Source organism: Dermacentor silvarum, chromosome 1 (assembly GCF_013339745.2).
Source record: "Dermacentor silvarum isolate Dsil-2018 chromosome 1, BIME_Dsil_1.4, whole genome shotgun sequence".
NCBI lineage: Eukaryota > Metazoa > Arthropoda > Arachnida > Ixodida > Ixodidae > Dermacentor > Dermacentor silvarum.
Window position 1 is genome coordinate 203,916,410 of NC_051154.1, and position 26,256 is coordinate 203,942,665.

Genomic DNA, 26,256 nt, shown 5'->3' on the forward strand with positions numbered 1-26,256 from the left:
TGTGAAACTCTATGTCTTAATCCCCATGCCCTATGGCAAGTAATGACAAGTAATTGCGACGACATGTCATTTGAAATTGCACATACAAATAGGGTTGCACATTGTTACACCGGAACATAGAACTGATTGGTTCTTCAAAATTGCATTTAATGAATATGCGCCTGAACAGCTTGTGGGCAGGCAGAACGACTTCCGGACCGGACTGATAGCCTTTGTTGATGAGCTGTTCATGCACACCTCCATTTTAGTTTTTAGCTTTGAATGCTATTGCCCGATGACGGGAGAATATTCAAATTCAAATTTATCTCCTTTGAGAGGAGGAATGCGGACAAAAAGCTGCGAAAACAGATTTACAGGGAACTCAGACACCTGCTGCAAACGTCGCATGCATCAGTGACGTTTGCATTCCCCATAAGGAAAGTAGATAACTGTAAAATGGAAGAATGCATACGTACTTGCATGCCAAAGCTGCGTCTATACCTCTGTATACGTATTGCTGTTGTAAAAAGAAAAAAGAATGTGTGCGACCGCGTGCAAGGGGGGAGGGGGGGGGGTTATTGTAAATTGTTACAACACCGCCTCATAACCACCTGCACATAGTTTTCATTGTTAACTGCATGCCCTGTGCATTGTTGGTGTTCAGCTTGTAGGCGCGACTAAATGGCTGTTTTGGCTGCTATCCGTACACTTGCCACAGGTATATCTGATTGTCTAATAAATCTGGTGAAGGAAAAGAATATTTTTGTGGTGCATCCAGTCGAAGCGTCAGTACTTAAAAGGGTTTGGAAGGGAAGCTCAGATGTTCGAAAACGGTTAGGTGCGTTTTTTTTTTTTTTTTAATCACTGCTTGTTGTCTTCATGGCGACACCACAGTCATTGCCGTAAATATACTACGGCGACGACATACCACAGCTTCCTATACGGCGACACCATCAGTGGAGCTGGAAAGCCTCATTAACAGCTGTTGCTATCAAATCAATTACAACGAAAAGAATGGCGACGTTGGTCGCACTGTTGCATGAATAGCTGCTTGCGCCACATTTTTTCGGCTCAAGCATTGATTACGCAGTCCAACCACGTTACCAGTCGCCGATAAATCGTTTTTTTTTTCAACTCCTCTCTCTCCTTAACGCCCAACCAGGAAGTACTGCACTATACGCGTCTTCCCACGAACGCAGTGACATTGCTGCAGATTTGTCGTCTCAGCGCGACTACTGGAGCGTGAGAAACGAAGGAGGGGCTGCGTGCAACGCCTGGTCTGAGCGTTCAGAGAAGCAAGATGGAAGGCTTTAAAAATGGCCGAGTTAACAACGCGCGGCGAAAAGGAGGATTGTTTGTCGATGGCCGTTGCGAGTAGTTGAATCCTTCGGACACTCGGACTGTCCCTCCAAGCATTCGCTACGGAGCACCGCGAGGTACCTGAATCTCGACAATCCATGCGCGTGTATACTATATGCATAGCGCATAGATATGTATCGCCATTGCCGAACATAAATCAGCCTCGCAGAAGAAGAGAGCGCGCAACGAAACACTGAAAAGAATAAGAAGCTGGACCTAAACCGCAGTATCACTGTTGATAAAGATATATATATATATATATATATATATATATATATTAAAGGGAGTGGCGGGGTAGGGTTTGAGGTATTAGCGTAAATTATTATACCACCGTCGCATAACCACCTGCAAAAAATATATATATTTTTGTTTTGTTTTTGCTCATCAACAGTGTCGTATAAGTATACCGTGCGCTGACAAATGGCGCCACTGGAGAAGGACTATATTTTGTTTTTACCTTGTGCCTATAGTATAGCATATATGCATCACATACACTGATGTGTGCGGGAGGACAATTTCGCACCAAAACTCTCACTAGAAGCGGCATGACTAAAGGTCAAAATCAACAAAGCAGCGAGAGAAATTATAGAGTTTGTAAAACAGGGGCTGCGGTAATGTCTGTACCACGGCCTCTGGATAAAAAAAAAAAAAAAAAAAAAGTGCGGCCTGTCGCTTGCATCGAAAACGGTGTGATCGCCGCCGCGGCGCCACAGGCCGGGGGCTGTTGTCGGGCATCGGCATAGCAAATGCGTCAGGAACGCGCTTGGAACGCCGTCGCGCGTGCAAGCCGATGCGTTTCATCCCCCTCAGCTATAGCGCCGTTCGGCCCAGCCAAGCGGCCGACAATGCAACTACGGCCGTCACGTTCGCTCCCATAGCAGCGCGCCCGACGCGGCCCTGCCGCACCTTTTTATTTTTTATTATTATTATTTTTTTATCCAGCGGCCGTGTCTGTACAACCCGCGGTGGCTCAGTGCAATTGATTCACGCCGCACACAAGGACCCCGCAGATACACACACACACACACACACACACACACACACACACACACACACACACACACACACATATATGTATATATATATATGTGTGTGTGTGTGTGTGTGTGTGTGTGTGTGTGTGTGTGTGTGTGTGTGTGTGTGTGTGTGTGTGTGTGTGTGTGTGTGTGTGTGTGTGTGTGTGTGTGTGTGTGTGTTGCGGCAGGTGGGGAACGATCCCACGTCCTCGCATAATACGCGTGCGATGCTCTTAACAATTGAGCTACCGCGGCGCCGTTTTCCCATCCACTTTCTGAGGTGTTTATGTTTCACCGCTAGAACTAACCCAGGGAGTGTTAACTAGCACCACCACCCAAAAACCTTGGCGGCGGATGAATCCTTTCTACCACACGCGTCACGAGTACGTCATCTTTTTTGGGTGAAGGCAACTGGTCAATAAACCCACACATGCTACCTCAAGGCATCAGTGTTGCCGGATTCGAGACCCTCGTTATGCAATGAACGAGAAGAAAGTGCCCCTCGGTTCCCTTAATTAAGGTACACCTGAGCATCTCGCCACGCAGTTATTTCACTGACGATCTGGACGTCACTAAGAGCGCGCGAATGACCTTGCAAATTCAGGATTGCGTTTGATATTTTCTTTTCTTTCTTTTTTTTGGGGGGGAGGGGGGGGGGGTTGCACTTAAGCGTTGTCCTGCTACTATAGCAACCAGTGCGCCTGCAGTCGAGTCAAAGAAGCACATGCAGTTGGGCGGACGTGTCCACTTACGTAAGGCCTCATCCAGACGACCTGGGCGCTGGCGTACTTGTTCTTGGACGAGAGGGCGCGGTTCGAGGGTGGGAACTCCGGGTCCTCGAAGAGCGTGCCCCGGTCCCGGCAGAGGCGCTTGAGGTAGGAGTAGCCCGGCCCGTGGCCGTTGGCCAGGCCGCCCTCGGACACGCCCATGGCGCTGCTCACGCGGCCGGCCGGCGGTCCGCGCTGGCTGCGCGAGACAAGATGCCGTTGACGGGCGAGCGCTTCCATCTCGTACACGCACGCATGCACGCAAACGCACCCACGAGTGGAACATTACACCTGTGCATGATCGAAAACAGAGCGAGCGGATGGGGACACGGCGAGACAGACGCAGTTGCCGTCGGTCGTGCGCTGCATCTGTTCGCCTGCTTCTGTTTCTTTCTTCTTTTTTCTCTCTCCTCGCGCTGTTTTCCACCATGTACTACAACTTGAACTCACACAACTCTACGTTGTTCTGGATCTGTAGACCCGTGAAATGAATACTTCCCGCATGGCGACGGTTGCGATATATACAGAGATTGGTTGCTCACACTCTTGAAGCGCTTCACGATTCACGATGTTATTGCGCTCGTAGCATCGGCCCGAGCGCCTGCCTTGACATTTTAGCTGTCACAATTGGTCGACACGTGTTCGTAAACACAATCTAGTCCGAATAGCTTTCTTAATACGTTCCTAAGGCAGACAATATAAAAGGCCCGTACAGCGCAATGAAGACCGTTAGCCACTCCGCCGCGAGAGAAGCAAATCAATCTTCAGGCCACCGTCGTCGAACAGACGCGTTGCAAGCAAAATCGCTACCATCGGCAGTTCTCAAATTTCTACTAACAGTCACAACTTCCCGAGCGTTCATTGCACACGTAGTTGCGTCTTCACATGCACATATATCTATATAGATGCTGTGTGGAGCGAGCACTAAGAACGTTCTGATAAAAATACTTCAACCTTTCTGTGCCAGAATGTCTCGTGTTGATCATTAAGAAACTACTCTATAATCCATTTATAATGCATTATATATACTAGGCCATCTACTGGGCATCACGTAACTACTAAAATTCGCGACAGTGTGAACAACGAGTTGGCGGAGAAAACAAAAATCGCTCTTGACCTCTACAGCTGCTGTCTTTGCATTTTACTATTTTCTGTCACCTTTGCTAACGCGCATTTCATGCATTTACGCCCGCCGTGCGGGACACGCGTGCAAAGAGCCGGATTTAGTTCGATCTCCTTATCTGCTAGAACTGGCGGAATAACGCTGTCACAACCTGACGCCCTGCCAAGGCGGGGAGGAGGGGGGTTTTGCCGCGATGCCCTCGTGCACCGAGCCCGGACGACGCTGTGGGCGGCGAGCGCCACAGCTGCCGCTCGCACCGATCGCGCGCGACGCGACTCAAACGTGCGTGGGCCGCGGGAGCCTCCGATGCTGCTCGCAACCCCATTGAAGACATGTGGGAGGCACTACAGCGGAAGCGCACCCCTACAGCCATCTCCGCCGCAGAGGTGTTTCCTCCGCCGGCAGACGACCCGAAAACAAACACTTTGCATGCGTTCGCCTTTATCTGCGAAGGATGTCGAATCCCGATGCGCTGTCGTAGGACGTGCGCGCAAGGATTTTTTTTTTCTTGTATGATGGCGTAACGTATGGAAATGACGCCAAACTTCTTTCCTGATGTCGCCCGTCACTCGCCTCTCATCGATGCGTGAGTGAGTGAGTGAGTGAGTGAGTGAGTGAGTGAGTGAGTGAGTGAGTGAGTGAGTGAGTGAGTGAGTGAGTGAGTGAGTGAGTGAGTGAGTGAGTGAGTGAGTGAGTGAGTGAGTGAGTGAGTGAGTGAGTGAGTGAGTGAGTGAGTGAGTGAGTGAGTGAGTGAGTGAGTGAGTCCTAATTCCCTGTGGCTTCATTCTGGAAACGCTGCTTTCTAAACAAATATATATTTAAAGATAATTTTCTTTAAAAAGCAGCTGCCGAAGCGCTTCGGGGGCACATCGGACTTATGAAGACGCTTGCTATACATGCGTCCGTGTAAGGCGCGGCGTTGCTTGCTGGGCAGAGTGAAAGTTTAAGGCCAAAAAGTGTGGGCGCTCTCACCGCGGAGGCACTGTGGTGATTAATGAAGATGACAGGGAAATAACAGATGCTCACGTTCTCATTTCACCTCTTTCTAGAACAAGGTTGCGTGGCGTGCATGATGTGAGCGGAGGCGGGCTGTTCTTCGGAGATTAAGCTATACAGCGTAGTATCCGGAGAGACTATAGGATTACGAACGTCTCCGTATATGCTGTGAACGACTTTACAGACGTATATACTACGTCTCACCAACTGCGTACAATGAAGCGAAGGCTAAAGAGGTACCTGTCAGCTAATCAGCAACGAGATCCAGCTGCACGCTATGCAGAGAAGGGAGGAAGGGTCGGCCATTCTGCGCTACTCATCTTTCCGTGACGCTTCCAATCAGTCGGCGTCGCGTGGAAGACGATCAGAGGCGCACAAAGGAGGAGCCATGTTTCTTCTGGTTCTCTTTTCTGAATGGCCGGCGCGACCCATAGCTTTCGTTGCTCTGCACGGAGTTAGTCAGACGGAGTACATATGTAAGCCCATCATTCTCATGTTCCGCAAGAAACGATGAAAACGGTGATTACATAAAAGGAGAAGCCGTCTAATTTATCTCGCCGAGCTTTTGTCAGCATAACGAACAATGCATTAGTCCACAAAAGCCTCCTCCGTATAGAATTCGTACATGGCAGACTGTTTCACCAATACATATAGCTGTATACTGTGGAGTAACCGCCCCAAGATTTTTGACCGAAACGAGACAGCTGTCTCTTCCGTGAACCCGCGTTCACGCCTCAAGGTTGCCCTGTGTCACAGCCCATTCTGTCCTGTCGCGGTTTCACCACGCGGCGCCTTGCCCGCATTTCTCGAAAACAAAGGCACGCGTGCCGCGGGGGTTAAAATGTCGCCGTTCCAGAGCCCGCGCGCGAAAGTCGCGCTGCTACATGCGCGTGCCTCACGCGGCAAGCAATCTTTCAGCGTGCCGCTATTCTACGCATTACAAGATAAACACCGGCGAACGACAACTTATTGACTGGCTTTGCACGCGAGGCGGATTACACGCGCCGCGCGCGCGGCCGCACCGACATTTTGATGGGCTGTTTCTCGAGCGTTCGCTGGAACCCTCTCAAGGCCAGCGTGACTGACAACGGAGATTGGGGCGCGGGCAATCATTTTTTTTTTTCTCTCTTCCGCCCACCTCCGAACCATCGTTGTTCCTGGGCTGCAGCGATGACGCGTGCTGTCTCGGCCGCTCGAGCGGAGCGGCGTGGAGCTCGCGCATCGCGGCTCGTGCACGGGCCCGCGCCGCACGCAGCCTTCGTCATCGCGCTCGTCGTCGCGGCCGTTAGCCAGGCGCTACACGATTCATCAGCAGCGGGGCACCGAGGGGACAACCTTGCCCCCACCCACTGGCGCCGGTGTATCGCGCGCGAGAGCCCCTCTGGCCGAGCGGCCCGTTAGTTTGGCCTGCCCAAAAGACGGGCCTAATTGCCGCCTCGTGATGCACTAGGCCGCGACAGAGAGAGCGCGACGCGGCGCTTTTTCCGCTAGCCTGCGTGTAATAACAGTCCCCGCCGAGCTCGGGGTCGGTATACGTCACCGCAGCCGAACAACGCGTGCAAGAAATGGCGGCGGCGGTTTACCGGTCCGCTACGGTACGCTGGCTGCGACCGGAAAGGAGTGTACATGTGTAGTGCGCGATGAGATTATCGAAAGGAGGCCACGTTGCCTTTTCGGATATATTTGAGGATTGTATTTGATTGATAGAGTTTACGATCCCAAAGCAACAGAGGGTTTATGAGAGGGGGAACTATATAGTGGGAAACTACGGATAAGTTCTTACCGTGGGCTCATTAACGTGCACCAACAGCACGGTACACCAGCGTAAATTTCTGCATTACGCCCACATAGGAAAGCGGCTGCAAGGCCCGCGACTGCAACGTATCGAGTTCAATTTTCGCTCGGCGAGAGCAATATGGACCTTCGTAGCGAAAGTAAGTAGTCGTTCTTGAAACGGTGTGTTCTACGTCGCTGAGTGTCTGTAGCTTGTGACATCGCGCCATGCACCTGTCAGCAACATGTCACCACACGTATGTATACCTCTTGTAGAAATTTTGGGAAAGCAACTGACCTGCATGATTGCCAGCGTCACTTAGTTTAAGTACAGAAGACCAGTCTAGTTCTTTCGAAGGGGGGTGCAGACCTACATATTCTCCGCGAGAAAAGTTATAACCACAACGCTTTGCTAGATCGTTTATCCGCGGTGGTTGCGTTGCATTGCTATTAGCAAAAAGATGTTCAGCATTGTGGGGAAGAAGAAGGGGGATGTGATACGTGTCAGGCTTCCCTAGGTGACACTGCTGCAGTTTCTACATTTGTAAGACACGGATCTAAGATATATTCCTGCAGCAGTTCTCGATATCAGTTAACTTACGCAGTAAAGTGAACAAAACAAAGTCAAGCAATGAGTCGCACTTTTGAGACAATTAAGAAGAATTACGCGATATAGTTACCTTTTTTTTTCTAGCAAATTGGAGGCAGAAGTAAACCGTTATGAATAAGCTAATGAAACATACACTGTAATGTAGCACTTATTGTAAATCGAAGGATATAGTTTAATTCTGGCGCTAAAGTGGACTAGACGGAATATATTAGGAAGAATACCAACTCCCATAGCGCAACTATATACTATACTGTATATCTTGCACTGTCGTCTTTTACTCTAAACTGTCCGTCATCATCCTTCTTCTCCTCCACTTTTCGTCCTCCCAGAACTATAGTATACAGCTCAGGGCTTGATTCACGTCAGGCCGATCTGTCGGCTTTCTTCCAATTAAACTCTCTCTTTCCAGAACACAGCTATACCACCTCACCGGCATGGGGTGAACAATATAGTGAAAATCCAGAAATATTCGTCGTCTCGTCTTTCTCAAACTCGACAGTTGCCGGATTCTTACGTCACAAATCTACACTCCTAGCTGTACTATGAGCAACACCGCATTGGGGAGCTCCAATTATATTTGGAGAACTCCTAAACGAGCACGGACACGTTCCTTTTAGCACCAGGAAGCTTTAAAATTTCGCTTTATCAAAGGGCAACCGACACAACCAATATTCGAACCGATGACTACGTGCTCAGCTGTATAGAATGCCACAAGCGTTGGGCCACTAATATTGCTGTTGGCGAATTCTATTCACAGCACTGAAGCTGCAACGGCACCTTGGCTGCTGCTTGTCTAAGGTGCCTTGAAGGCCGCGTGTGGCTTGCCAGGGGGCAAAGCACGCTGGTCGGGCTACTCAGTCACCAGCGTCATCTTCTGTAGTGTACATATTAAGAGCTGCGCGGGTGGCATACCTTGCAGCGCTCGACATCCGCAACGTCTTCATTTGACAAACGCGATATTCCTAGGTGTGGACAGCGCTGAGAAGTGGGCGCACGGCCCCGACGACGCGCCGAGAGCTTCCTGGACAGTCGCGTATATACCATTCGTGTGCGCGTCGGACGAGCGCCTCTCTGGAGTCTCGCATCGGGTCCTCATGCGTGCAGCAGGAGCGTGTAATTTCCCTATTTCTGCTTAACTTGGTAATGGTGGCCATGCCTCGCCGGCTTCCACTTGACCAATAACTGCGCACACGCATCTCTATGCTTGCATGGGCGACCGTGCTTCGTGGTATCGCTGGAGAGTTGGTTCGGTGGTCTACGCCTGCGCGGTGGTCTACTCTGCCTCTGTCGCAGCACCTCGTTGTTCAATTCCACCGTTGCGAATGGGACCAAAAGGTTACCGTAAGCTCCTAGTGCCGCGCGTATGTTATTTAGAGTTGGAACACTCCGTTAGATGAAGTGCTAACAAAAGAAGCATTCGACATATCTGTGCGCAGAAAAGCAGAGCTGTATTGTGCTGCATTTCGTATAGAGGCATAAACGCAACAGCAGGTTCTGTTGGCTCGCCGGAATTGTGTGACCATTTGTGTTCTCTGTGCAAAAGGAAATGTCCGATATACGCTTTGACAAGCACGTAAAAGGACATGATCTGAAAAACGCACCTTACGAATGCTTTTTTTTTTTTTTTTTTTTGCATTAAGGAAGGCGACATTCAATGGTGCCGTCGAAAAACCACCTGAAGAGGATATTTAATATCCACAATATCTGCGATATTTGGCTTTGTAATATTATTAGGACGCTTGACCGTTTGCAGGAGCTGCGTGACAGCACCCACAGAAACAGTTCTGCATGTAGTGTGTGTGTGCGTGCGTGTGTGTATGTGTTGTATATTATGTGTGTATGGAATTTATTCTCGATATTTATCAAGGAAATGTATAGGCTGTACTTCTCAGTCGAGTGCTGAGGTGGACGTTTCTTAGGTCTGTTCCTTAGTTTTAGGCACAACATCTTGATCTGTCTGAAAAAACAGTATATAGCGAACATCAGCCATTTCTCACGGCTGTGTTTTATCTCTCTGTTTTTGTTTATTTACATGAACGTAACCGCGGTGCAAGGGCATTGATATCGGCTAACTTTATATATATATATATATATATATATATATATATATATATATCGCCCGAAAGACCATATAGCAAAACGACGCGATCGGAAACACGCATTGAGTAAGCGACACATTTAGTTAGTTACAGGGATAAAAAACAATGCATATCGTACAAAAGAGCTCTAATTAAAAACATAATACGCACCTAATAACAAGTAACGGCGAGGATTCACACGAAAATTTGACTTGCTGCAGATTTTATCAGGCGTTTTTCTCCGGAGTCAGCGCATTCAATTGCATTCGTCTATTTACCGAATGTTTCATGCTTGTACGCCCTTCTTCGTTCAACTGTAGAGTGTGCAAAGGCCGGTATTCGCAAAAAAAAAAAAAAAAAGTTGCAATTGCAACCATAATGCGAAGTGGTGGAGCGATAGCTTGTGGAATATTATGCGCTGTAGGTCTTGCACTGTTTCGTGCGGTCTTGGTTGGAGTAAACATTCACATTGAGGTTGTTCTCATCTGATGCTGGTGCATCACGATCGTCGCAGCCCGTCACGTTTTTGAATCGGACAATCGCAATTAAGGCGAAGGAGAGTGAGTGCATGATAAAATAATAATAAAAAGGGGGGGGGGGGGATCAGGCATGCTGCTCTTACTGTCAACGGGTCCCACCTCAGCATGTGAAGGCGTTTAGAGAGGACCTTGTGTCGATTCAGAATTCTCTACTCCCATCGGAGGTCTCGCGCAACGATGCATGACCCGACGCTCGTATACAAGGCGCCCACTTTGCGCTAATATACATGACAGTGCAGCAGCAGGCCATTTCGATCGGCGGCTATGGCGTATGTACGCCGGTGCACATATACATCTAAGGGACGCACGGCCGCGCTTTCGTCAACACTTGGCTCCGCGGACCGCTATACGGCGCGGATATATCATTCTAGTTCACTGTTTCAGCATCTCGCAGGGCGTTCCCTTACCGCGCGAGGATATATAGTCGCTTTAGTATATACCGTAGGGCATGTATGGGGTTCGCTGCTCTCACAACGTCCTTATAAGCGTCCTTAAGCGTTCGAAAACAGCGGTGGAGAATGTATACGCGAGACATCGGTAAAGGGCTGCGGAGAGTGAAAACATATTGTTTCAGGTGTTCGCATATGTTCGCATGCGACCATTACCATTTACCGTTCGTCCTGCCTTCTCGCTTTCTTTCTTTCCTTTCCCTGCTTTTTTTCTTGCCGGTGTAACCGGGCGCTTGTAAGGGAAATCGGGTGCTCGCGACGTTTAATGACGCCTCCGCTGGCGATCTCAAGGCGGCTTCTCCAAATGGCCCGGGCGTCGAATGCGCCCGCCATGTATACCAGGGCATATACGCGAACTGGCTCGCGCGCGCTGGCGTGTGATATAATGACGCATTCTTTCCGTCCGCGTATAGTTCTGCCGCAGCGCTATCACTTTTCCTGTATTTTTCTCCGAGCAGCAGCTCGCGTTTTTTGCTGTCCGTGAATGCGTGCGCGCGCGCGCGCGCGTGTTATGCGTTTTCCTCCCGGTCGTCTCCCAACAATGGATTTTCGCAGGCGTGGCGCGGCCATGTGCGTGTTCACGATGCAGAACGTCTTCGGAAGCCTTGTTCTTCCTTGCGGGCCTCGCGCCAGCTTGGCGCCCTCTTTCTTGTAAACAACAGATTCGTCTGTTCTCCAGCCTGCCAACGGCCTTTGCTTCCCTTTCTTCGGTCTTTTTCTTTCCTTCGACTCGCTTTAGTTTAGGACCGTAACATAAATCCCACTCGGGGGCGAAACGAGGAAAGGCACAAAAGAATTTGAACCACACCCGGAAGAATTCAGTAGCTATACGCGGCCGCTCTCATTATTTCCGTGAGCGTCCGTAAAGCATGCGCTGCTCAAAGAAGCGTATTTAACATGACTATAGCGTCGCGAGCCGGGGACGACACTTAACAAGCTTGGCTACCCGCAGTGCGTGTTCTCTGTAAAGGTACGTACATAAATGAAAGACCGTTATGTCTTTAGGCTGCTATATCACGCGTGCGCAAACCAAAGCATGGTTTTCAAAACTCTGTTTTTGTTTTTGTTTTTTTAGTTACTCTTAGCAATGTAAAGATGCGTGCCTGGTTTACTTTTAAAACAACGAACGTCTCCTTATTCGTGTTCTACGAGGCCAGTGACAACGTGTGGTGGAACCGCGTGCGTTCTATTGTATCGTTTGAGCTCATGTCAGCGGAAGGTGAGCTAAACTATATATATATATATATATATATATATATATATATATATATATATATATATATCGCGTGAACACTATACGTATATATAGGTAGATCTTTATTACTATAACATAAGCGCCAAGCATTGTCCGCTTGACACACGTCGCTTCAATGACGCAGCGGTCGTTTATTTTGGCTGTTGCCTCTAGTGCAGCTTGCAGGAAACGCGTTCGGGCACTTCGACACGTATGAATAAAAGAAGAAAGAAAAAAAAACGAGGTTGGGGGCTGGAAGAGGCAAGTGACCTCCTCTACAGGTTTCGTTTGCTCGGCGGCGCACAGCAACCATCCGTAAGTTAATTTAAGCTGAGAGGCGCACTGATGCGAAAAACATTTGCACATATCCGGAGTGGGGGGCCATTAAAATTCGTACGCTTCGAACACGTCAAGGTCGTCTGAATCGTAGACTGGTCGCTCGTATAAGAACGCGCAGTAGGTGAAGTTGCTGCTTCCTTTACGACGAAGTTATCCTCGCCATGAAAGAGGCTTCATTAGAACGATGGCTGGTGAAGTTACAATTACGTCGCTGCTTTCACGTTGACTTTCAGCTAGTTGACGAAACAAAACGGGCTGAGAGAGCCGTTATTTTTCGTTAACCAATATAATGGCTGGAACTTTACCGGTAGAAGCAGTCCTCTACCAATGGTACAATCAGGCTGCGGCGGTGACGAAAGAACGCCATAAATTTCTAGCTTACATGTAACAGTGACATCAGTTGTATGTCGCAATTGCGCATATATTGTTTCACAATCAGTCTCTCGTCATCACCCGGCGGGTCATGCCACAAGTTTGCGTGTTTTAGCCTATAGCACCGATCTTGCCAATGCGCAAACGATATAGAAAATCTACATAATAGCCGCGTCAGAAAAATTAACAGCACACACCCCGTTAGTCGTTGCACCCGATACACATGAGCTTGCGTTGTTGCCACCGGGTGCAATAAAATGAATGAATTCTGGGGGTTTTTTTTGCGTGCCAAAACCACGATTTGATTATGAGGCACGCCGTAGTGGCGGACTCGGGATTAATTTTGAGCTCCAGGGGATCTTTCCCCTGCCCACACTGAACGGGACACGGGCGTTGTTGCATTTTGCCCCATCGAAATGCGGCTGCCGCAGCCAGGATTCGATCCCGCGACCTATACACTGCTTAGCAGCGCAACACCACAGCCGCTAAGCCACCGCGGCGGGTGTGCAATAAAATGCGGCATACAAGTTGAACAAAACGTGAACGGAACACAATGCTCGCCCAATGAGATGGACCCGTTCCGCCACGAAATTTTAGGGAGTTGATGTAAGCTCATCTCATTGTCAATTCATCGCTGTACCCATTGCCCAATAAATGCGTGTCATGTAAGAGAAGATATGGAGCTATATAGCTCCAGATAAATCAGGGTGTTACGAAACTCGTCTGCTTGCCTGTGACGATTCGTGATTAGTCGCGCCACCCCCGCCAACCACTGCTTCAAATCACTTAACCAATCGCTATCGTCAATCACTACGACAAACCCCTATATGTTGAATTACTCTGGCCAACAATACTAAAATCAATTCGCCAGCCGACAATTATCTGTTGCCATATAACAACAGCTTCGGAAATTCAACCATCAATTGCATGATATTGTGTGAAGACGGAGAGAGCTTAGGGCTTCGATGAGGTCACTATATGTAAGCCTCGCAGTTTATTTCCGTTTGGTGACAGGTCACCCATGCGATTTGATAGCTCGTTCCTTGTTCCAATTGCACATTCGACTCTGCTTGCACTGCGCGTGGAAAAACAAAGCGCATAAGCGCCTTTCTCGTGCAACACTTGTGCACGCGAGTAACACAAACTTTCTCCGTCCTGAACCTTTGTTTCGTAAACTATACTCTGCGAAAAAAAGAAAAGAATTCTTTCGCACCAGGTATACGGCGTGTATGGAGGTATGTCTGCGTCATGTGGTCGAGCATTCTCAAGGGACTGAAGGAAAGCCGCGAAAACTTTATCGCCGTCATGCCGTTAGTGTTATGTGCAGCTCGCGTGGTGGAGTCGTGAAGGTTGCTGCGCCAATCGCGCGCCGGCCTCTGAACAAAAAGCAGGTGGCCCTGTTTTTAAACGAAGAAGCGGGAGTTGCGATCGCGCGCGTACAGAGTTCCAAATGTGTTCCACCGGCAGCAGTGCTTTGGGACGCCGCCTCGCTCGGACGATAGCATCAAAAGCCACCACAACCGCGCGTTGCTCACAATGGAAGCCGCGCGTGGAGGAACGTTGAAGTCTGCGTCGCAAGAAAAAAAAAAAAAAAAAGAGCGTCGTCGACATTGGCGTGGCGGAGCACATTTATGTATTTTTCTTTTCGCGCCATTGTCTCTCTTCCGATCCACAGTTTTGTCGTCTCCGCTTATCGGCACGCGTGGCGTTAACAACCACTGAAGCCAGTTCTTGTTTTTGCTCTCTCTTTCTTTTTTTTCTTTTCGTGTTCGTTTGCTGTCCGACGAGAGGAGGTCGCTTGCTTTTTGCTACCGCGCGTGTCGCGGACAGCAGGGACAATTTTCGAGCTTTCCGAGGCGCGTAACGGTCCACCAGTCTCGAGGAAGTGCGGCCCTGTGGCAACATCGGACCTCGACCGCAGAACCGCGCTGCGTCGAAGACGGCAACGGCAACCAATGAAGGAGGTGACGAGTAGAATCGCGGGGCGAAAGCGGCCCGCGATTATGTCAAAATACAACGTGGTATAACTGCGGTTATATCGGCCCTGCCGATCAGTGCAGGAACGATCATCATACGAGTCCTCGTGCGATACATAGTACATAATAATGACGCGCGCCTCTGCGAAGCGCCACGCCCGACAGACGCGACCGCCGCGGTTGGAGACGTCCTGTCCCATTCGTTCTCGAGTACTTGTCTGGGAAATGAGACACGCTGCAATTTCGATTTCTTGGAGCCGCGTTCACCGACTTTTCAGGTGATCACGTTTTCCGATTAGCCTCGGATCCATGTTCATTACACCTTGTAGTATTCTTCCTTGTAATTTATATATATATATATATATATATATATATATATATATATATATATATATATATATATATATATATATGTGTGTGTGTGTGTGTGTGTGTGTGTGTGTGTGTGTGTGTGTGTGTGTGTGTGTGTGTGTGTGTGTGTGTGTGTGTGTGTGTGTGTGTGTGTGTGTGTGTGTGTGTGTGTGTGTGTGTGTGTGTACACGCGCCACGGTGACTCAATGACTAGAGCGATGTGCTGCTCAACACGAAGTCACGAGTTGTCCGCGGTGGCCGCTTTCCGATGGGGTCGGAATGCAGTGTCCGTGCGTAGACTGAGGTTTCCGCGCAGAACAATCCAAGGCCGTCGAAATAAAGCCGGACGTCCATCAAAACACCGTCCCCTCATTACGGCGTCTCTGATAGCCCACGTCAATTCGGACGTATACCTCCTGGCATTATTTCCGCCATATGCCGCTTCTATTATAATGTATAAGCGGCCCAATCGCGTGCACTGATCAGGCATCTAACGGGGGTCGGGTTTACTTTAGGGTATACGTGCTGGAAGTTGCCATCTGTCGGTTGGCCGGCAGCGATTATACTAGAAGTTGAAGACATTCGTTTCTTAAGCTGCCGCATTCGTGATACGTGATTTAAAATATGCAGGATACTTCCCGAGTACTGCATTGGTCCTAACTCTTCCAGAAAAAATACGTGCACATGGCCAAGTTCCTTGTCCCCGTCCATCGTGGTTGCTGATGCTCAGCTTGTGCGCTGCTCCGATTCTTGAAACCTGGTATTTAACGTGTTGGACGTGGTTGCTAGAACGACTATAGTTGCATGCGGCAGATCGCATGCGGACACGTCGTCTTCATCGTTGAGAATTGAAAAGAACTATTCGGCCACGAAAATGTTTCTTTTACCTAACGAGAAAAGATTGTCTTGATATGTGTTAAAGAAATCTAGCAGCCACTGCGGGATTCCGGCAGCAAAACACATTGCGATGCACTATAAATCAAGCTGTGGCTTAATGTGCACCCCCATGCACATGCTGAAGCTGCGTGTTTTTTTTAGAGCGAAGCTGCATATGACTAAGATCCTGGTTATCTTCGTCTCCGTCGACAGAACAGTCGACGGGAAAACCATTCCACGAATTGAAGTGAAAAGTGCCTATCTCCATTGGAATTACGCATGCAAGACACACCCCAGTATTCGTTGCAACAAAGAAAAGCACAAAACAAGTGTCAAAACCACATGATAGATGATAAGGCGCGTTCCAACAATGCGAAGAACGTAGCGTTCACCGCATGCGTTTTCCGCAAAGACGACGGTTGCAGAAGCTGCAGTTGCTGAGAAGCGACAACTGTACGCCATACGAAGCAGGGAGTGACGTCACTACACTTTCATATGTAAAAGAAGAAGCCGCCTAGCAACTGATTTTATTTGTGATGTGATAGCGAAATGGGAAAGCCACGCATAGTTAGGACCCCCGAAGAGCAGCGTGAACACGATGAGCGGCGGCAGGAACAGCAACGTCAATATGCACAGCGGCGTCGATCGTGCTCAGGCTAGGCAGTACGCAGTGGTTCCTGCACAAAGCAAACTAGGCACAGTTAGGACGCCTGAAGAGCAGCGTCTTAACTGTGCGTACGTTGCCTGCTTTGGGCAGGAACCGCTTTGGTACAGTGCATTTAATTGTCTTGCTGTCAATAATTTCATGGAGTGCATTGCTCAATCGTTCAAGGCTACGTCACATCGGTCTATCGGGTCAGGTGATACCACAGCTTCGCTTGCCGACCACCTTCACAACGTGGATTATAGACCAGTTTTTTAAATCCTTTTTTATTATTACAATGCACTGTCATACAGCAGCGCCATTGTGATCATTCGCGCGGCCGGTTGTTTTAAGGGTCTTGTGTTCGTTCGCAGTCTATCGCTATACGCTGTGCACTGCAACGTCAGCGGTGAGGGAATGCGGCGTCGAAGAGTCATTTATCCTGCGCAGCCATTGGAAGAAGCTGAAAACGAGAGCTCGGCGGAGGCGGCGCGGTCCTCGCCAATGGGTTCTTGGTCTGACCATTGGCGCGTGACTGGGTGGCCGGCCGCATCCGGAGTGTCGATCTTCTTTTTGGATGCGCAACGCCAAAAAACAGGGTCGATGTACCTCTTCCAGGCCGATCTCCTCAACCTTCCTTAGGCATCATTTCTATCCTCTTCCTTTCTTCGTTACTTATTTTTTTTCCTTTTCACGTTACCGTTCCCACTTATGAAACCGTGCAAAAAAAAAAAAAAAAAAAGAAACAGAGCAAAAGCATTTCCGTTGTCTTCGCTCCTCAGCCTCGCCTGCAGCGGGCGCGTATTCACGGCATAGCCGTTTGCAAGTGAAAAGGTAGGGCCGTGTCGCGCGTTGGCGTCGACTCAAAAGGCACTTGCCGACCTGGCACGTCGTTTGTGTACGAAAATTGCGCGCCACGGTCCTGGAAAGTGAAACGGTGCTCAATGATCTGTGTAGGGACTCTTCTGGAACGGAATGACCTCTGTTATCCTTGACGTCGACGAAGTATAAAAAAGAAACAGTAAACTGAAAAGTGCTATTCAGCCTGACCCCAAGCTTTGTGCTACGCTTGAAGTCCTTCCGACACTATACAGTACAAGAGTATGTATACCGGTCCGGTGCAGGTGCCGCAACATCGAAAAACCCAGATCAGTGCGCTATAGCGCCAGACATTTCGGTTGAACGTTGGCACGTGCGATAATCGGTTTTTTTTTTCTCGGCTTTTTTTGTTTGTGTGAGATAGATAGATAGATAGATAGATAGATAGATAGATAGATAGATAGATAGATAGATAGATAGATAGATAGATAGATAGATAGATAGATAGATAGATAGATAGATAGATAGATAGATAGATAGATAGATAGATAGATAGATAGATAGATAGATAGATAGATAGATAGATAGATAGATAGATAGATAGATAGATAGATAGATAGATAGATAGATATGTGTATTGATGGCAAGATAGAAAGCGTTTGTGCCCGATATTTTCTCTCTCAAGTTTCTTTAAAATTTCCAAATAGGAGTGCATTCCTAATCATACACCTACTGGGGATGTCATCCGAGCACAGTTCGCATCACGTCATGATATGACAAGTAAGAACGTGGAATGAAATCGAGAATTTAACATTTTGTGAACGTACCAACGAATTGCATTACCGCCAGGCGTGTCGCCTTTCTCGGAGTTTTCTGATAAAGTTCAGCTTCAAGGAAACGTTTAATCCGCTTGTCGAGGAACACCATCCAGCCCCCAAAACTTAAAGCTAATAAGTGTTTACCGAATGAGTGTATTTATCGAATCCACTACAGAAAGCACGAACCCACTTGCTAAAGGTATCCTAACCTAATTCTTTCGTTTTGGAGGCCAGTGTCGTTACTGCTTGACCACAGCACCGACACGTGTATGCCTCTGTAAACAATAGGTACTTCCACGCAATAAAACGAGAAATAAATGGGGGAGGGGGGGGGGGGGGGGGAGCTTGGTATTGCTTCATGAATTGCAACGGTTCTGTCTGCAATAAAGTACTGCTTTGAGGGGAAAATAGGAAGACGAGAGATAACTGATATATGTATATTCCTCACTGTTGTTGGTGTAATTTTTTAGCCAAATGTTCATGCTATATTATTTAGAAATTCGTAATGCAAGTTCCACCGACAGAAAGCTTTCTTTTTGTTATAATCATTACTTTAAGATAGGTATTCCGTCCACTCAGCGGTAACTAGTGATGGTAACAACCGACGCATAATAAACAATCCTGTAGATTACCTCATTTTAAAAAGAAAGTACTTACTTATTTAATAGATAGATAAAATTTGTTTACATAGAACATATTGTTTATTAAGTTTCTTGTAGCAAGATGTATCTACTAGATTCATAGGTGTGCTACATTATACTGTATACTGCTAGAAGTTACTCCTATTCTGTATTACTCTTTGTTCATTTTTGTATTATTCCTATGTACAATAGTCTATATTATTTTGTAATACCATTCTTGTTTTATCGGTGCCATTTTGTATAATTAATTTTGCACAATCACAGTTATTTTTCATTATTACGATTGTTTTTTTTTTTTCTTTTCTCTACCCTGCTCCTTAATAATAATGCTATTTGTTTTGTGTACTACCTGACAGGAGGTCCCCTTACAGCTTCGGACTCGGGGACCTCCTTCTCTGCCCTTATTTATGTATTGCACTTTGATAACTCAATAAAGTGGCATGATTCTGATTCTAACCTTTTAGTTACCACGGCAGCATTCGTCTTGCCAGTGCCGCTTCGCCGTATTCTTTGCATTCCTCAAGGGTAAACGTCCGGTCTCTTCAAGGCCATCGACTGCATTCACTCGGAACAATTTGCGGACATATAAATGTTCCGGCTGTCATTCACTGCGAGCCTGAGGCCGTCTGTAACAATGACTGCCGTCCTGTCTCGTTCACGCCAAACTCATTACTCAGCCTCGATTTGCCTCCGCGTGTGTCCGAAGTGCTTCTTTCACATTGTGGAAGTGTAAAAGCGTTTGCTTCTATCAATCACGTGCCATCAACTTGCTGTATGGCGTAATCTGCTTTTTTTTTTTTTTTTTTTTTTTTTTTTACGCTCACCGCGGGCCGTCACGACGACTTCACTTGAACAGCTGAAACGACAGCGGCGTTGCTTTTGTTTTTCTTTTTTTTTAAGTGACTTATTCGAACTACATACAGTCGTGCTACTCGCTGTCCCATCGCCTTGCTTCCTCTGATGGATTCTCGCCATCGTCGAAGCTGTGTTCTCCGTTCGATCGCAGCGAAGTTGATCAAATGTGTCATAACATCTCTGCGATGCAAGGGTGGGTTTCAAATCAAATTACTTGACTTTTTTTTTTCCTGAAGAAATTCTCAACGAACTCGTTCGCTAGTTTGTTCGAAGAAACTCGATGTAGCCTACATGCTTGACTCCTCCCTGATCACGTAGCTTACGTCTGACGTATATTCGCGTCACCTCGAAGCCAGCGCGGGGATTCAATGGCTATGGCGTTCTGTAGCTGAGCACGAGGTCGCGGGTTCGGTTCCTGACCACCGCGTTCCGATGGGAAAGCAATGCTAAAAAAGTGCTCATGCACCGCTTTAGGGTGCACACTGTAAGAAACCCCAGGTGGTAAAAATTTATCCGAAGCTCTCCACTAGTGCGCTTATTATTGTCCTTGTGGGTTGTTTTTGGACGTTAAATCAATAGTTAAACCTCGCCAAGAAACCAACCATTAACTTTGCCTCGCGGTTATCCAGCAAAGAACTGCCGCATATCGCTTATCTATGGAGGGCAGGAGAGCATCGTCTTCGGAAGAACATTTATTTCCTCGTAAGCGAGCACACTTTGACTGCTAGGCTGTGCCTGAAAACCAGACCAGTTTATTGGCGCAGCGCCCCCGACACTCATGGGTCCTTGCCTTCTTTTTTTCGGCGTTCTTTGCAAGCGGCCGTCGCAGTTGCGAGGGCTTGCACGGAACGTCGTTTCTCCATGCACTAAAGCATGCGCGGACGTTCAGAATTTCATTTGAGTGCTAGGTGGTCGACTAATTCGGTTTGACCTTTGGATGTCTATATATAGTACGTGAATCACGGATAATTTGAGCCATCGAACAGTAGACCCTGATGGCCGGCGTGTGGTCCAAGTGTGCGTACCTGTATGGCTGTGTCGCGCAGGATTAGCTTGAATCGCGGGTATCTTCATAGCATGAAACTTCACCATGCGCACCTCATTTTCGGCGCTGCTGGAGTGACGTCGATGCGGATCCAATGCTGCACTGCGTCTATTTGTAAGGATCCGTGAAGCGATTCGATGCCCTCCAAACCGCAGGTGTTAATGAGCCCCAGCCGAGCGTACCTAATCAGATCACACACCGCCGAAGCTACCTTACGTATAGTACGTAGATGATATACGTTCTAAACGAGCCCAACGAATTTCACTCGGCTGTGCGGGCCCTTTATACTGGTGCGGCTTCTCTGTGACTTTCGATCGGGGACGCGGTGTCCGGACGGCGCGCGGCGACTCTTGCTCCGCGCGCACACACCCCCGTGGCGTCGTGCCGAGCTGACGGAGAGCGCGGTGACAAAGCCGCACCGCTCCACATTCATGCGTCGCCCGTACGCGCACGGCAATTAGCGCCGATCGAGCGGAGGAGGGCGAGGTGGCGCCCGGCAGTGATGCGTGCGCGCGCTCTCTCGACCGCGGCGCGGGCGGAATGCGGCACGCTTGGGCTGTGCTCGCGAGGGCGCAGGAATGTTTGCGCTGCGTGCGGCTCATTTCGATCCGGCGCGGTGATAAGCCGCTTGATTAAAGGCTCAGCCATCGCCCCGCAAACCCGCTACGCACAGCACACAACAGTCGGAGAGAACGGAACGCCCTTCATTAGTTGCTCGCGCTCTAGACGCTCGTTTTCAGGGTGAGCGTTCCGCGTCGAAAGCCGCGGTGCGCCGAAGTGTGTGAGGGGCGCGCGGAGAAGCCTCGGTGCGGATCGAGAGCCAGCGATTCGATAAGAGAAAGGGAGAGCGCGTAAATTCCAGGGGCGGTGAGTAATAGGAAACGTTCTGTTCCGAGGAGCGCGAAGGCACGTTATGAAAGAAGCGCTTGCTACCGAACCAAAGCTCGATGATAGCATGCTGACAGAGAGTCAGCACAAACCGCAGGGCTTACATCGCCATAAACTGCGACGCGATTTCAACACGCGCGGCATGAGGATAGGGTCCCTTCTTAAAGACGACGTTTTTTTTTTTTTCTTTTTTAATTCGATGGTATCGCGTGACATCGACAGCGCCAACCAACAGACGAACGCTGCAAGCACCATTTGTAGCTATCACGGCGTCCTATAGAGCCAGCCTGTAAACAAGCGACAAAGTGTGACGAGCTGTATAGATCGCACCTATGGCGGTATCCATGAAGCCACACAGCGATTACTGGACCGCTGCCTAATACAGCGCCCCATGCATAAAGCTTTGCGCCGATATGCGTCTAACGCAGTTGCTTTACATTTCCAGCGACAGATGGATGGATGGATGGATGGAAAAACTTTATTAACCAGTGACAGATAGTGCGAATGCAATACTATCGAGGTGACAGAATATCGTGTAACACATCCAACACTATACAGAGTCACGCAATAGAGCGAGGGATATCACGTCCGCAAAAGAATAATGACATTTGTTTTAAGAAAGTTGGGGAGGAGGAGGGGGGGGGGGGGGCACAACATTGATTTTCTTCTTGTCGACACACACCCGTGACTCGTTGCTTATAATGGCTTCGAAATGACAAGCCGAGGCAGAGAAAAGAAGGAACAGGTGGTTATACTGGTGGAGGTGCACAGTACTTGTAAAGAAAAGCCGGAAACTGCTCCGGCCGAGCACCGCATTTCACCGTGTCCAGTGCTAAACGTGACACAGTGATAATAGAGGCGTAAGTCGGTTGCCGATATATGTCCCCAAACACTGCCAAGGAAGGCTAGGAAGGGCATCAGTTCAGAAATAGACCACGCGGAGCAGAGGCTGGATGCTTCGACAGCACCCAAACACTCCACTCCACCCACAGTATACTGTTCGCTACACCATACATGTATATCTGCTGAAATATCATCAGACCAGCAGTTTTTTTTTTTCGGAGCAAGCTTGCCGCGGGCAATTAATTGATTAAATAAATAAATAATCAATTAATCAAGCCTCTCTGAGTCTTTACCACGGCGATTTACTTTCAGCGATTGCAAACTACGAACGTGCACGAGCTCTGAGACCCTTGGGTAAGTAGACAGAAGAATGGTATGGTTTATGTGAAACGCTGGTCTCAAGTGTCTTATTCCTTCTTGACCAAGAGCTTAATTGACTTCCTTGAGTTCCATGTGCTGCGAGAATCTCTTGGTGTGGTACATAAAGGGGGATGTTTGTTGTTTTTGACGTGCAGCTTTCATTACGTCATATTTAATTTCACCTTCAGTTTCCAAAAATGTGTTTTAGGCAATAGGGTGCGCTTCTCCTTTATATACTGAAGCCGTGTGTATTTCACAATTTATTCAAAGCTGTTTTTGTGGTTTCCGTTCTAAGCAACCTTTTCAAGCAAAAAAAAAAAAAAAAAGACGTTGACAGTGTCGGGGTTGACCAACGCAGATGGGTCGCTAACCAGAATGGTGGCATTTACTATAACAGTGAATATGAGAGAGAGAGAGAGAGAGAGACTCTTAAATGAAAACCGGAGAGGTTTTCATTTCAGGCCTAGCATGCTGCTCCAGGTGAATGCTGATATGTATACGATGAAGTTGACATCTAGCTTTTTCATCTGTAGAAAAGATCGCGTGCCCGCGCAAGCCAAAATGCTCCGAGAGCATTGAAACAGCGTACCTCTAGATTGCACCTCCAGAGTCGGGAATATTTGGTTGAGCAGGTGAGACAAGACAAGTGATTATATTATGTATACTCTATACGCATGCAACCTGCGACCGCATCGCGAATTATTGTCTCAGTGAAGCCGGTTCTCGACCAGCTTCTGCATAAAATTTTAAACTTATATTCGATAGGCGTTATCACATTGGTGTGCCAAACTATATATCATCAGCAGCAGCAGCCTATTTTTATGTCCACTGCAGGACGAAGACCTCTTCCTGCGTTCTCCAATTACCCCTGTCTTGCGCTAGCTGATTCCAATTTCCACCAGCAAATTTCCTAATTTCATCATCCAACCTAGTTTTCTGCCGTCCTCGACTACGCTTCCCCTCTCTTGGCACCCATTCTTTAACGGCGCACCGGTTATCTACCCTACGCATTACATGGCCTGTCCAGCTCCTATATATACATACTTTTTTTATTTATAAAAACGTCTACCGAATAACAATATTTTGTTCGGGAACGGTAACGCAGGGCCCCGTCCGTTGGCTGGCGCGACTGCTTATTCATGGCGCGGCCGTCGCCATTGTGTCTGCGGCGGAATGCCCGTAGAGAGGGGTCGCTTCGCGGCGCGCATCGTTAATCGTCGTCGTCGTCGTCGTCGAGGGTAGCACACGACAGGGCACCCCCCTCTGGGTCAAGTGCTACTCCGTGCCCTGCGCTGCTTACCGCCGCCATTCATATACGTATACGAGCTCGCCGGCGAGGGCTCGGCCGGGTTGTCTGAGGTTCGCGCGACAGTGTTACGCGCGCTACTTCCTCTGGCCACTGACGCGCTGCCTAACGGTGAGCGTATACTGCGGTAGCCGAGGGAAAGAGAGCAAGGCTGACGTTAATAAAAAATCGCAGATTACAGTTTGACCGTATGCGCCCGGCGTACGTGCTCCAGATGGAGGGTGAAAAATGAGGCGACACTTAAAATGTGGACGCCCAGGCGCGGCTGTCACAAAAACACACACACACATACACACACATGCGCACGCAAAGTCTATAAACACGCAAAGTCTCATTGACTTCCTGTTGGCCTTCCTTGCACGAGGCGCGCAGAAGCCGCAGCCTGCAGGCCAAGAACTATACTTGCATGTATACAGCGCAAGGCACGACATGTGGCAAAAGCCTGGAGCGCTTCATGCTTGTTGGCTATACGGAAGTCGGGAGCCAGCTGATTTTGTTGCTCGGTGAGCATATAAACTCTTCGTGAGTGAAGTCAGCTAGCGAATTTGGAGCGTGTGTATGTATAAGAAAGAGGTATATGTAAAGGGCTGTCTCATCCATATGATGCGAAGAAAAAATGTAAGCTTGAGGGCATTTTTTTTTTTTTTCGCTTACAGCTCGCGATAAAACGTTCGCTATGTCTTACTTCAAATTATTTTATTTACAAATGTTGCTTCGTGCAAACGAAAAATGCGGCTGTTAATATTGTCTCGGTACACAGGTCCATATCGGGTGCTGCGTGCCCTGACTCCAGTTACTTACGAAATCGCCCCAGTTATAGTACCAGTGCCTCGACCTGCCCCGAATTCCACTGACGTTGTGCGTGTCGCACGCCTCAAACCGTATTACTCTCCTGTTACCACCGATATTTAGACGCACCGGGAAGGTGCTTCTGCCGCCGGGGATAACGCTACATGCATACTGCGTGTCTCTTGTGGACGATGCGCGCGGGCGCCCCGACGAAGAAGACGAACTGCTTCTGGCTCTCGATCTGTCGGCTGAAATGGCCAGCGCTGCAGTTATCCTTTGTAAATATACTTTGCAAATAGTCTCCAGCTCCTAATCCTTCGTTCGCGTAACGTTTTGGTGGAGGTACCAACAGACGCATTCCCAACGATCGAAACGGCGACCCGTGCGCTTCATCACGGCCCCTGTTGCATCCTTATTTGCTGCGCCGCACGCTGCAGCCTCCCACTTAAATGTTTGCTCCTTAGTCCTTATACAAACCGTGTTAGCTCAAGTTAAACCGGTAGAATTATGTCTTCTATATTCGTATTAAGTTTGACGGCAGCTGTACGTAGCTAAGTCGACACCGTAAACTGCCACCGCGTCGCGAGCCCGACAAAAGCAGGATCTCTGGTCTGAGCATTTTTTGATGCGAGAATAACGTCGTCATTTTAAGAAATAAGTAGCAAAACAAGTGGTGATGCTATACAGAAAAGCAAAATTAAAATTAAATTCTGGAGCTCTTAAGTGCCAAAATCGCGATCTGATAATGAGGCACCCCGCTGTGTCCCGGGGACTCTGGATGATAATTTTGACCACGCAGGATTCTTTAACGTGCCTCTAATGCATGATACAAGGGCGTTTTTGCATCCCGTCCCCATGGGAAATTTTTAAAAATTTAACCCTCTAACTCTAACCCTTGATTTAAATTACTAGATGAGGCGGCCATTACTCCCACGAGAAATGAAAATGCTTTATTAAATAATTAACATAACTACGTTAATTAATTTTAAATTAATTATTTTACGGCCCAAATGTTAATATGCGAATTGAAGCTAGTGATGTGGTGGCCCCATACTAGTGAGTTCGCAAGGCGTATATCATACGTACTACTTGGAATAAATTCTCTGGACTACACCATGCAGTTTCGCGATATTAACCTTCAATGTGCGACAATATGCATTGGCGTTCCAGCTACGTTTCTTTTTTTTTTTATTTTTTTTAGGAAACGCAGTTTGATGCATTGAAGGACAATGTAACTGGAACACCAATGCATTTCGTCGGACACTTCGAAAATTATGTCGAAACTGGTGCAGTCCTGAGAATTCCTTCCAAGTGGAGACACGCCTTGCAGACTCACCGGCTATAATTCGTAGACTGAAATATGCGCCGTAAAGTAATTACTTTAAAAGTTAATTAGTCTAATTATGTTAATT

At 48.2% G+C, this 26,256-nt stretch overlaps 1 protein-coding gene across 1 annotated transcript in view; it reads right to left on the reverse strand.

Moving 5' to 3' along the window:
* The window catches only part of LOC119436662 (calpain-9), a 101,923-nt gene that overhangs the window by 32,779 nt on the left and 42,888 nt on the right, over positions 1 to 26,256 (reverse strand). Inside the window, exon 2 of the mRNA XM_037703620.2 lies at positions 3,107 to 3,320. Within this exon, the coding sequence (XP_037559548.1) occupies positions 3,107 to 3,283 (177 nt within the window). The 5' untranslated portion in view covers positions 3,284 to 3,320. The remainder of the gene's footprint in view (positions 1 to 3,106; positions 3,321 to 26,256) is intronic.